The sequence below is a fragment of the Clytia hemisphaerica genome, unplaced genomic scaffold, assembly GCF_902728285.1.
Source record: "Clytia hemisphaerica strain Z4C2 unplaced genomic scaffold, Clytia hemisphaerica genome assembly, whole genome shotgun sequence".
In the NCBI taxonomy this organism is placed as follows: Eukaryota; Metazoa; Cnidaria; class Hydrozoa; order Leptothecata; family Clytiidae; genus Clytia; species Clytia hemisphaerica.
Genome location: NW_027104412.1, coordinates 36,412 through 50,581, shown reverse-complemented (window position 1 = coordinate 50,581; position 14,170 = coordinate 36,412). Strand labels below are relative to the sequence as shown.

The 14,170-nt window shown below is 35.1% G+C and overlaps 1 protein-coding gene across 1 annotated transcript; it reads left to right on the top strand.

Annotated features, from left to right (window-relative positions):
• The first annotated feature begins 9,681 nt into the window (after positions 1 to 9,681).
• LOC136820248 (uncharacterized) lies at positions 9,682 to 13,802 on the top strand. Its single transcript, XM_067076443.1, has 3 exons — positions 9,682 to 11,014; positions 11,379 to 11,513; positions 12,097 to 13,802. Exons 1-3 carry the CDS (start codon positions 10,603 to 10,605, stop codon positions 12,993 to 12,995), a joined length of 1,446 nt encoding a protein of 481 aa, XP_066932544.1. The 5' UTR covers positions 9,682 to 10,602; the 3' UTR covers positions 12,996 to 13,802.
• Positions 13,803 to 14,170: the final 368 nt, after the last annotated feature.

Genomic DNA, 14,170 nt, shown 5'->3' with positions numbered 1-14,170 from the left:
TTTCTATGACCTAATTTCTTGATTTCTTTTTCAAAAAACCAAACTTTACTTACACCTTAAAAATTTAGATATCTTTCAGTCCAATAAAGAAATTCTAAACTAATTTCAACCATTTAACAACATACTTCAGTGAGATAATCACTTTGGACGATTTTAGGCTCCGCTTTTTACTAAAAGACTGTTTTTATTGAACCAATTGGAATTTATTAGCACGGCGTTTAAAACGTGAAAAATTAATCAGTTTTGTTCTTTTCATAGTTTGCTGTAAAGGCTTGGGGACACGAGAAGTTTTTTCGCGTTGATGCAATGCAACATGCTCCATCCCACCAACACAAGAAAATAAGTGCGTGTTTCATGGTTTCTTTTTTTGTTTCATGGGATAAAAAGTGAGGGAAATACCCAAAAGACACGCTGATTTTGTCGCTGGGACAAAAGTGAGAGAGACATAAATGTTATTAAAAGAAAAATGGGGTGGAGACACGAGAAAGCGTTTCAGGTTGGTGGGATGGATCATGTTGCATTGCACCAACGCGAACAAAACTTCTCGTGTCCCCAAGCCTTAACACTACACCTTTTTCTCAGACATGCATTTGACTGACCTCATGTGTAGACATGGTCTTTATAGCCTTTGGATTTGCATCCCAGCCAAACTTTCATGACTTAGGGTCCCAGCATATCATTATTGGCAATGTAATTGTTTAACTTTTGAGTTTTATTCACAACCCCTTCTCAAAGACCCACTTGGAACCCTTCCCACTGGAAAAATTGGCCAAAATATCGTCCCCGGTGGAAAATTATCCTCTAATTTTTGTCCCCACTGAAAATAATCAAACAAACCAATCCTCACTGAAAATATTTACTATTTTTCCCATCCCCACTGAATTTTATGACTTGAAAACAAAAAAATTGAAATCTTCAAGTCATAAAAAAATATGGGAGTATCTATCCCCATCGAGTTTAAGATGGTTTAAGTCTGTTATTTTTAACCCCACTGGCTGAAAAAAATCCTACCGGGGGTCTGTGAGAAGGGGGTGTTTACACCGTTTGATATCGTTGCTATACACGTTTTTTTATAAGAACACCCAAATTTTTCAAGCCTTCAATAAGTACTTAAAACTTATTGAGTTTTAAGCCTAACAATGTTCTCAAAATGGTCTTAAAGTCTATTCACGATAAGTGTGCACTCTTTTTTCTTTTACCTATAACTTTTGAAAGAATTCTTCAATCTTTATAAATTTGGTATCATCGGAAAGATATTAGTGAGTGGAACAATTTGAAATAAAAAGATCTTTAAAAAATTCTAAAAGTGAAGATGAAAATGAAGAAGAAAAAAAGGAAGATCTTGTAGAAAAGTGCTATAACTTTCATTTTCACTGGAGAGATTCTTTGATCTTAGGAAATCATCACTGTGAAGAAATTTTATTAAAATATTTATTAAATATAAAGTTATGATACAAAGTTAATAAGTGATTGACCCCAAAAAACAGCAAAAAACTGCAGAAAACAGCGTTTTTAGACGTCAATCAGCTTATAACTTTGTTTGATATCTTTTGACTGAATGATTATTTTTGAGAATTTTTTTCACAGTGATGACGTTCGATGATCAAGGATTCACCTCAGTGAAAATGATAGTTATAGCACTTTTCTACAAGATCTTCATTTTTTTCTTCTTCATTTTTATCTTCATTTTTAGAATTTTTTTAAAGATTTTTTTATTTCAAGTTGTTCCACTCACTAATATCTTTCCAATGATACCAAATTTTTAAATATTGAAGAATTCCTTCAAAAGTTATAGGTAAAAGAAAAAAGAGTGCACACTTATCGTGAATAGACTTTAATTTCACCTTTTTGTGAGTATTTTTGTGCAATTTCTTTGAACATGGTGTTTTAGAATCCACAAAGACTTTTTAATATGTTTCTAGCTTGTTCTTAATATTTGGGTCATTGAAGCTTATGTTCTTGCATAGTTTATTCTTATAATAAAACCCCACACTGCAAATGCATCTTTGGCATTAATTGCAATGGAAGCTACTACATTATTCCACTAGCCAGTCAGTTGGATTTCATGGCTCACCATAGTTGGAGCCGGTGTCACAGTAAAATATTACTCCCCAAAATTTATACTCTCCAGTCATTATTTACTGGGAAATAATTACTCCCCAGTAGTCTTTTCCCAGGAAATTATTACTTCCGGGAGTATAAATTTACGCAAAAATAATGACTCCCTTCGGGAAATTTTTACTCCCCTGATAGTATACCAAAAAACTGGCATAGATCACGATCAACATTAGGTTTCCTAATCTTTTTTTTCCTGTTTATCATGAATAAATAACAAAAACAATATGGAAACTTTTACTGTTATTTTGACATTTAAGTTGAATTTAAACTTTTTTCTTGAGTGCGATTTGCTTGGGTTAGAAAATTGAGAGATATTTTAAAAACCTGGTACATCTTAACACTGCAACACTGTTTTCTTTATTTTGAAATAATTCTTGAAATTTGATTCAAAAAATTCTTGTTCGTAGAGCTTTTTCTTGGCCCAATAAAAATTCTAATAAAAAGGAGTATACTGATTCCCCCCCGTTTATTCAACCCCCCCCCCCCCGTCAATTATATTTTACAGAAATTTCGGACCTCCTCCCCCTTTTATATTTGGACCCCTCTTTTATTCGGGTCCTTAGAGTAGAATATTTCAAAAGGAAAATGAACATAAAAAATCGCTACAGTGGGGATAGCATTCTTTGATTTTTCCCCGAACGGATGAAACGGATGTACAGTTCAACATGATGGGTGGTGGTAACAACGGGTCACTTTAACTTGTAGATGATTTTATGGCTAGGTTTTCTTTTACAGCAACCACAACAATAAAGTTTATGGATTACAGTATGCATACATTTTAAAACGTCTCTACTTAGCAAGTGACTTCATTGATTGGAATGTCCAAATCGAATGTTTAATTCGAATATGCAATAGCCGGAATTCACCAGGGAGTCATAATTTACTGGGAAAATAACACTCCCCCCTAATTAGAGCAAATAAATTTGCAATTTGAAGGGGAGTAATTTTTTCCACGGGGGAGTAATAATTTCTCAGGTAATTATTACTCCGGGGGTCATTTTTTCCCGGGAAATTATAACTAGGGGAGTGATTTTTTCCGGGGAGTAAAGATTTACGGTTACACCGGCACTCATTTTCTTGTGATAACAATGCTGATAAAATTTGGTGTCTTCAAAGGAATTAAACAAATTTTTTTTTCTTTTTATCGGCATTAAATACAACTATGTTTATTCTTACACTGATGCTGTTACCGAAGATTACAAGCATTAAGAGTTACACTTTTCAATTACTTTATTTGGCTTTCCAAATACTTGCTAAAGGATGGATTTATTTCAATGCCCAGTCAGCAGGGCAGATTTTGGTGTTTAACACTGTAACGCCAGAGAACTCTTGCCTGATTTGTCAATCAGGTCATAAGGTCAACTACTGGTTGCTTGGCTCGACTGTTGGCTTTTTCTACAAGTTTCTTATGTTTTAATTACCCAGAATCTTTCTTTTTACCGGCTGGAACGATGTTTTTTATAGGAACTGGTATCATATTTTACAGATTTAAAGTTCATTCACTGAACATGAAGGCCGTGTAATGAATTGACAGTTTATAAAGATCTTGCTGCCTAAAAATTGTCACTAAAGTAGCATGAAAATACCATTAGCAGAATAAATGTCTTTTCTTCCTGAATAAATATCTTTTATGATTGTAAAATAAGGTTTTACATTGATATTTTCAAAATTATCATACAGTTAAGGAAACCGCGATTTACAACACATCAATCTCAGAAACTGAATCCAGGATTCACATCAACAGGGGGGAGGGGGCAGAATGAGTGTCGGGCGTGTGCAAGCCACAAACCTTTTTTACACCCTTGGAACTCTCTCATAGGGGTACAAAAATCAAAAGGAGCACAGCTTTCGAAATTCAGTCACTCATAGATCGATTTTTGAATTTTGGCTCTGACAGACCCATCACCTTGCTTTTCTGCTGGGGCTCCGGGCTAGCTATCTTAAAGCTCACAACATGACTTTCTCCTAATACAGGGTGTCCCGAAAAAAAGTTTCGAGTTCGAATATGATTCTGAGTAGAAGGTTGTTGCGTGTGTTTAACAAAATGTAAAAAAATATATACACGCTTTTTTTTGTAAGAATGGTGTAAATCCAATTTTATCATGGATGTTCTTAATATTTTTGGGAGATTCATCCTAAAATATTTTTTCAGCATTCTTAGGTTAGAATCCTAATTCAGACTAGATTTAACATTTAGTACATACGTCTTAAGCATAATTGACAATTTATATTTGTAAATGCTCTAAAAATGGCATTCTTAGCTAGAGTGGCAAAATTCCATGATATGTAATAGTTATCGGAAAGTTGCGAGTACAATATGAGAAATATTTTACGAGTTCCGAGATTTTTCCGTTCAATATTTTCCGAGCCTTTAGGCGGAACGAGTGAAATATTTCCATATTGTACGAGCAAATGTCTGATAACTGGTTTATCGGTGACCCAGAAAAATACACTTTTTATGTTGGAAAAAAGCGCAGGGCACTTTTGTAGCAAAGTGACGTTAGATTGCTGCTACCGCTACAATGCAACAATATCTTTTCGTCAATTTATATTTTGTACATGTAAAATACAAGATATATTGTACTCTTTTTAACCAATCAGACTGCAGATATTTTTTGGATCGCCGATAAGGTGATATTCTTAGCATTATTCTTAATTTTTTGGCCATATTCATCAGGGACATTCTTATAAGGTGTATTGTTATAACAAAAAGCGTGTACCAACACAATAATTGTTTTTACAACAGTCATTATATATATATCTCTTTTATCACCCAAAGTAGTTAGGTATATAATATGTACAGTTTTAAAAAGAAGCGGAATATAGGACATAAAAAATAAACAAAATATATACAAAGAAAATAATATGTTTAGGGCTCGGGTAAATTAATGCGTATCCAAATTTTCGTTAATCTTTCGGACCCACCATCACCCCTTCTAGCAATATAAATTATACCTTTAAAGAAGCGCATTACGATGTAGAACATGAAAATCGGTGTTACTTAAATTTAGGTTTTGCCAATTTTGCGAAAAAACCGCAAAAACCAAAAAATGCTGACGTCAGCAAAATTTGTTTTTTAAATAACTCCAGTTTGGCTAATAGTATGAACATGAAATTTGGACCAAAGTTGCACATCATTAAAAGGATCATTTCGAAAAAAATGTTTTTTGAAATTTTGCTGATGTCTGCACTTTATTGCAAATTTCCGTATATTGCTGATTTCTGCTGACGTCAGCAAAATTTAAAAAAAAAATTATGCAAAAATGTTTTTATTAATGATATGCAACTTTTGTCCAAATTTCATGTTTATACCATTAGCCAAACTGGAGTTATTTAAAAAACAAGTTTTGCTGACGTCAGCATTTTTTGGTTTTTGCGGTTTTTCGCAAAATTGGCAAAACCTAAATTTAAGTAACACCGATTTTCATGTTCTACATCGTATTGCGCTTCTTTAAAGGTATAATTTATTATGCTAGGAGGGGTGATGATGGGTCCGAAAGAGTAACGAAAATTTGGACACGCATTAATTTACCCGAGGGGGTAGGAACAGAGCATTTATAACTGTCAGGTAGATCAGAGTAGACAAGGGGATGTAGGGGAAACCAGAGGAAAAGGGATAAGACATACGTGGTCTGAATAGTTATTGCTCTGTTTTTGCCCTCTGAACGCGTTCTTCAAGGATTGCTTTAAAAGCAACACGATTTTCAAATGAGTACCAGTTGTCAATGTAGTATTTGCACTGATCAATTAAGTCTGAGTCATAATGCTGATGAGTACGTTGGAAATTCACTTTTCCAGATAAAATGTCCGTTATGTTCAGGTTGTTGTTGATTATAACCTGTTTCGACTTAGATATGAAGCTCGAGTTACACGTGCGAGTGTATAGCATCTTACATGTGTACTGTCTTGTGGTTTTGTTAGCCAAGAGTTGGTTGATAAGTTTCAATTTTCTTCTTTGGACGATGGAGCTGGCGTCTGGGATGTCGTATAGTTTAGAGATATAGTTCTTGCTGTATTTAGAAACATTGAACAGGAACTTGAGGCATGATCTAGCCTGTGCGTTGATACTGTCAAGTTCTGATTTACTTAGGTCGACAAGTTCAAGACCATACATCAGTTTAGGGATGATCAGAGTGTTGAATAGGGAAACTATTGTGTCAGGGTGGCAATGTCGTACACCAGAGGCGATGAGTGAGGAAGTGACCGACCATAACTCAGCTATTCGTGATGACTTGTGATTTTGTAGACAGAGTTCATTTCGCTTCTTCGCCCATTGAAAGCCCAGGTGAGATAACGTCTCTTGAGGAGTAATAGCATTGTTGTTTAAGACGAGACTTGGGGAGGGTAGATTGGACGTTCCTGAGATGACAAATTGGGTTTTCGATTTGGAATGGTTGAATTTGATGCCGTGTTCACGACCAAAGTTTTCACAGTGGGTGACTAGTGTCTGTAGGTGTTTTAGTGATGCGCTCAGCAATACAATATCATCGGCATATACAATGATACACGTCTGCAGATCACCAGGTAGTGTGGTACCAATGTTAAGGGCTTTGACACTCGATATTAGGTCTTCAGTATAGATATTGTAGAAGTAGGGTGAAAGAATTGCTCCTTGACGGACTCCTTGAGTTAGCGAAAAGTAGTCTGAGGTTGTTGAACCGTAACGAACTGATGCTGTACCCTTGAGGTAAAGTTGGATGAGAAATGATACAATTTGACTTGGAATATCTTTCTGACAGAGTTTATTGAATAAAGTGAGCCAATTACAAGAGTCGAAGGCTTTTTCCCCGTCGAGGCTACATACGTATACAGGCGAGTTCTGTCTGTTGAAGTACCGGATGGTGTCTTGTATAACGAGTTCAGCATGAAGTGTTGATGCACCGCTGGTGAAACCAAATTGGGATTCGATGTGATTGCGTAAGGTAGGGCATCTCTCAAGGATGACAAGTTCTAACAGCTTGGTGATGATCGGTAGAATGCTAATACCTCTATAACTATTTGCGTCATTGAGTAGTTTCTTTTGAGATTTCAGCAATGGGATGATGATTGATGTACTTAGGATGTCAGGGATGTCCTTGGAAGTCAAAATGTTGTTTAAAAGTTTAGTTAGGTAATTGATAAAAGACTCACTCTGGGCATAGAGGTAGTGTTCAGCTGTAATCTGAAAGGGGTCACGAGATTTCCCCCCATTGAGATGCTTCAGTGCGTTCGACACTTCTGTTTTCGTGATGTAGAACGACTCATCTTGAAAAGATTCTTGGAGTGACGTGAGGAGTTCTTTTAATTTGATGTTAGTCTCTGAGTTATCGATACCTGTAACCCTTGGGGTGTCCAAGAGAGTGTCGAAATGGTCATGGAAGTCTGTTGTAATGTCTGATTCATTAGTCTTGTTGTTAATCGTGTACAGCTTGCGAGGTCCTTTTTTTAGGAAGTTGATCTGTTTCCAGTATGAGGAGGGTTTGATTTTCTTTAGTTTATCGACTTTGATGTAGTGATTGATTGTCTCTTGATGTTTGGAACGTTTAACCAGTTTGCGAAAGATTTTGCGAGCAAATAAATATCTATTGTAACTCACATCTAAGTTTGATTTTGGAAAGCCGTTCTCTCTCCAGATGTTGAACATACACTTCAGATTCTTGTGAGCGTTCTGTAGTTCCTCGTTCCACCACTATGATTAAAAAGAATTAACTTTCTTTACAATTTTCATGACGTTAAAGTTATTGAGAATTGTTTTTTGTAAAAGTTATTAGTAAAAGATTGTCTTGTGTCAATTAATATAACACAGAGAGAAACTTTGATAAACATTGCAAATTTAGTGAAACACACACAAGGGGCGCGTTCACACTGGAAAGTTTACCTAATTAAATCTATCAAAGTTAAACAAAGAGATTTATGATGGATGAATACACTGGTTTATTACAGTTCTTTGTAGGTTAACGAGATCTATTATAACATGTTAATTGATTTTGCTTAAGGCTTCTCATTGGTTGATTTTTTATTGAGAGTTTCGATTTCACCTGTGATTGGTTGATATTGGTATCCATACATCACTTGAAATCCGCAAACATATTTGTTCTAATGGTTTTACTCATTAACTGCATTCATCTTACACATCAACATCACCGTTTGCACTATTTCTAATTTTTTCCTCAGTTCATTCGTTTTTGAAATCGTAAAACTTATTTTTCACTGCACGCATTCTTTGTTTATGCTTCCTTAATAAAATCTTTTGTTTTATGTTTTAAGGGAAGCCTCTACCCTACCCTTAAGACAATAGAGCTTACGACTCCCGGGGGGGGGGGGGGGTACTAGGGCAAGATGGGTTACGGGGATGCTCCGCTGGTCAGGGTACCTTTTTTGACCTCCACGAGTCCCAGGTAGGGTCGCAAAAACACCAAAATAGAAAAATCAGTCCCCCGTAGGGTGCCTATTTTTGGAAAATTTGGAGAAAAAGTAGAAAATTTTGGAATTTCAGTCCCATTCAGGGTCACTTTTTTCGCAAATTTCGAGTCCCACGTAGGGTCCATTTTTCGAACGTCAGCGGAGCACCCCCGTCGGTCGACAAGGGTAGTACCCCCCCCCCCCGGGTTACGACTCTTAATTAAGGAAGATCGATTAAAAATTACAATACTACGCGTTCGACTCTTTGTTAAATGCACGTTCTGTATTGTAGTCAGCAAAAGATTCTCCTAACTGCATTTTTATTAAGGAAGGTCTGTAGTGTGAACGAGACCAAGAACTTTCTTTCTACAGGGTGTCCCTAATTAAAGTATCGAGTTTGAACATGCGATTGAGTAGAAAAGTTTGTGTGTGTTATAGCTAAAATATAAGAACGTTCTCCATCACACAGGCTTATTACAAAAGGTAGTTACAACGTATAAATTAATCGTAATGACAAAGAAAAATGAGGGAGAGCTTAAAATACAATTTTGTGAACACACACATAAAACTTTCTACTCATAGTTGTGTTTCGACTCGATACTTTAATTAGGGACACCCTGTACAGGGTGTCCAGAAAAAAAGTATCGAGTCGTACCACTTCTATAGAAAGAAAGTTCTTGTGTGTGTTTCACTAAATTTCTCTGTGTCATATTAATTGTCATGAGACATCTTTTATGAATAACTTTTACAAAAACAATTTTCAATAACTTTAACGTCATGAAAATTGTAAAGAAAGTTAACTCTTTTTAATCATAATGACTGTTGGAATATTTTTTCTTACATTCTGTTAAACACACGCAATGTTACATTTTGTTAAACAACCTTCTACACAGAATCATGTTCGAACTCAATACTTTTTTTCCGAACACCCTGTATAGAAGTGGTGACTCGATACTTTTCTTCGGGACACCCTGTAGTGGTCACGATATAGAAGTATCAAACATTTCTTAAAAATGTTCATATCATTAAGGCATTTAACGACCTTCAATGTAGTATATGAAATTCATAATTAAGATAATTGCAGCTAAATTAATTTGAAGTCATGGGAGATTGTGCTGTAATAGGTTTCTTTACTTTTTTGATCATTATTACAATTTCGTTTAAAGTCTGAAATGACAAAAAAAAAGAGTGCAAGCTTAGCTTGTGAAATTTGAATTTTAAAGAAAAATTCAAAAGCGTTGATACATAATTCGTCAATCTTCAAGTAAGGCATTGCTTTGATTACTCTAAGTCAGCCTGTTCTCCTTGATCACTAGCAAAGTGTGCAGCTAAGGAAATCATTATCATTCAAGAGATGTTATCATTAACATTCAATTTGCAGAGCTCGTGTTGTGATGTCTTAGAAACGAATTAAGGAAATTGTATAAAAGAGGATGATACGTATTTTCATATGCAATCTCCGTTGCCACGAGATAAAATTAGTTATCCTTCAAGAAGGATCTGAAAAAATCAGACTGCCTTGAAAAAGTTAATTTTAAAATGACAGGAAGAGCTCTTCTTCACGAAGACTTCATTTACTACTAAAGTTATATCATATATATCATAACCGAAAACATATTTATTATTTTTATATTTTATATATTTATAAAAACATAACATATACATATTTTAAATTATTTTTTGCAACACATAAGATTTACATATTCTAAATCCTCTTCATCAATTTCTCAGACACACTTTAATTAACCTAGCCTTAGTCTTATTTTGCATAAAACACATTTCGCCTTTGCAGCGGTTTTACTTTTTTGTTTCTTAGCCTGCAGGTCCACATCAGTTTTTACTGCCAATATATATAGAATTGTATATAGCTTGTATATATAGTTTTGTATATAGAACCTGACCTGTGTTGACAAATAAATTAATAATAATAATAATAATAATAACAGTTTGTTTGACTGTAAGTAGGGAACAGTAGTGTCGTTCAGTGTGTGTTACCTACCAAATCCCACTCTCTTTCAAACTTGGATAATATCAAGGGATATAATTTTGGTTTTCAGTTTCTTCAAAGGCGAGCAATTATTTTGAAAAAGGTGATAAGGTGACATGACAGGGACAACCACTTTAGAGAAAAGTGAAGAATACAAAAAATGGACAAAGCTACTCAAGAAAACAACCTACATTTCTTATCTTCTCATTTTTCTTGGTGGTTTGGAAATCAATGCTGTCCAAATTTCAATGTTATATTATTTGGAAGAAAGTTTTAAAATGACTCCAGACGAAGTAAGGCTAAATTTCAGTGTAGCTGAAGCGTTTAATGCTTTAGGTCAACTTTTTAGTGGGTTATTGATTGGACGTTATATGGACAGAACAAGGAATCTAAAATTATCCTGTTTATCGATTTTATGTGCTACCATCGTTGGGAATTTGTTATATTCCTTACCCGTTCACATTTCGTTTATCGTGATTGGACGATTTTTATGTGGCTTCAATGAGGCGTTCCAAGTTACTTTATGTGGTAAGACAATTAATTTCTGTCTCAAACGTATGTGGAGACACCTTTTTTTTAAATTTCTCAGCATTAACTTATACACCGTTGGAAAGATGTTCTGAGTAGAATAATCTAACAGACTTACGATGGTTCTGATACTGTAACTTCGTGTAATGCCGAAATACCTTGTCTAATTCCATTATAGCAGATCTCTGGTCTTTTTAAATGTTTGTAAATAAAACTTTGAGTAATCTGTTTAAAAATCATTCTAACTATTTTGCAGACCAGATAGTCGCTTATAAGGAATTTGACAAGTTATGTCGGCATTATACACAAACTAACGGTACAATGAGTTCGGACATATTTATTCTGTCCTTTTTATTTCCATCAGGCGAATTCAAAAAATGTTATCATAAAGAAGACGAGTTGATCCAAGTTTTGAGTTGGTATGAACTCTTCTTCGCCGTTGGTATGGCTACTGGACCTGGTGCACCAGTCTTTTTCTCGTGGGTGAATTTGAAAATTGGTAAGTATTTGATACTAATGAAGATAGATAATAAACAGAACCATTTTTCTGTACTTAATTGTAATTGTAGCTTTAGCTGGATCATCGTCGCGACGACTGTTGGCGATCAACATTAGTACGACGTGGACCCACGTGGATTTACAGTTGTAAGACTATTTGAAAGTTATACAGTACTTCAATCCCAAAAATAAAATTTTTCGTACTTCAATTAGATTTATTTTCGAACTACAACTATCCTTTCTTGATCACGACCTTTTTCATCCCGTTGCCTTCAAGCTCATTCATATTCGGGTCAATAGAATGATAATACCTTATATCCCATTTTAGACGTTGAAAGGGACATTAAAGTAGTAAAATGTAAACATTGCGCGAACCACATGTCATTAAAGAGAACAATTAAAATCACGTGTCCAAAACAAACTTGTAAAACAATTGAACAATCAAAATTAGCCATATTTGGTTTGATTTTTTATTTTGACATGTGACATGTGTTTTGATTTTGTATCCCGCTGCATACAGTTTGTTTACAAATTTTGCAAGTACTGTTATGTCCCTTTAATATTTTGAAGTTCAATTTTTGCAGGTGGATGGATGATCAATAAATACAATGCATTACACGTATTCCTTGTAGTCATGTTAGCCCTTTTGTTCATCATATTATGGTTCCAACTCACTGATCTATCAAAAGACCTGGATCGTATGAGAGAGAAATTCAACACTATGTCAAAATCTTCCCATGATGAACAAGCATTAGAGAAAAGATCTAAAAAAATAAACAGCGGAAAGGACCGTTTAACTACTGGTGAAAATGGCAAAAGTAGCAAGCATGCTTCCGTGCCAAAAGAAGCACGAAAACTTATGGAATGGAGAGAGCTTTTGCAAATCGATATCATTTCGTTATGTACGTGTTATATCATTATAAGATATTGTACTAATGCATCAACCTCCTTAATCGTAATGAACGCAGCAACATTATTCCATTGGCCAGTCAGTTGGATTTCATGGCTCACCATAGCTGGTGCCTGCACTTATTTTCTTGTGATAACAATACTGATAAAATTTGGTGTCTTCAAAGGACTCAGAAGGAATTACTTCTTCTACCTATCATCGTTAAATCTAACCTTGGTTATGCTTGCTATCATCCCATTACCAAGAATTGACAATCTTAAGAGTTACACACTCCAATTACTCTTTTTAGCGTTTCTAATCCTTGCTAAAGGATGGACCTATTTCAATGCCCAGTCAGCAGGGAAGATCTTATTGTTCAACACAGTAACGCCAGAGAACTCTTGCCTGATTGACAGTATTAGATCGTCTGTCGGTTCTTTGGCTCGGATGTTTGCTTTATCCACGAGTTTCTTATGCTTTAAATATCCAGGTTATTTTATTTTACCAGCAGGAACTATATTGTTTATAGGGAATTGTGTTATAGTTTACAGATATAAGGTTTATCTGTACAAGCAGAGAAAGGGTGTGAAGTAAAATGCATTTACGACAGTTTACATGGAATACTTCTCCATTATCTTCATTACACTTAAACTTATTTTTTATGATATTATATACACTTCTAAAGATTGACAACGTTAAAACTTAAAACATCCTATAAATTAATTTTGCTTTCCAAATACTTGCTAAAGGATGGACCTTTTTCTGCCCAGTCAGCAGGGAAGACTTAGTTGTTCGACACAGTAACGCCAGAGAGCTCTTGTCTCTCTTGTCTTATTGACAGTATTACAATCATGGACAAAAGGTCTGTAGACTTTTCGGAAATTCCTCAATAGTGCCAAGAAAAGCTTTTTGGACACCAGGGAAATTCCCCCAAATGAATCACAAGTGGTTATTTGGCAGAAGACACCTACGGGCTTGCTAGCAGTCCTCGTGACTTCCAATGACTGACACTGGGCGAAATAAGAGATTTCCAATCCTGAGAATATCTTGTGAATATGATGTTTCCATATAGTTTTGTAAATATGGAAATACTAGCCGGTACCCGGCGTCGCACGCCGGTTAAGCAGTAGCTGAACGCACTCAAAGTCCTTTGGATATTGAAGCTGGCTTAAAAAAGCGATCAAATAAAAAAAGAAATCTCTACAACGTTTAACTCTAACCTTCCCCGGGTGTCTTATCTTTTAAACAAATTTGGATCGTGTACTGTCCCCCCCCCAGTGACATAATTTTTGCTTAAGTCAAAAGTTATCAGAAAGAGCATCGTTTACTGTACCAGTGTCGTTTGAAAGGGCTCTGCAGGTAGTCATCTTTCTCGCTTCGCTCGCGTTAAATATTGTAGGGATTTGGGCTTGATTGGAATGAATGCGGTCAGGCTTTGTTTGTAACGACTGTTCAAACTGAAACAGAAATTGAATATTTCTAAATTTTAAGAATCGAAAATTTGACGAAATCCAAATATAGGACTTAAGTTTGCACAAGTTTGGAAAAATTGACAAAAATTGATTGATAAATTAATTTGATAATTGAAATACGGAGAAATTGACTCCTTGGAAATTGGCTAAGTTGACAAATCAAACTAAGGAAAAAATTGAAAATTATTTAGAAAAATTGAAATACGGGGAATTTATTCCTTGAAAATTTGGCTAAGTTGACAAATCAAACTTAGGAAAGAATTGAATGAAAAATAAAAGTTGCTCTTACCAGATCGC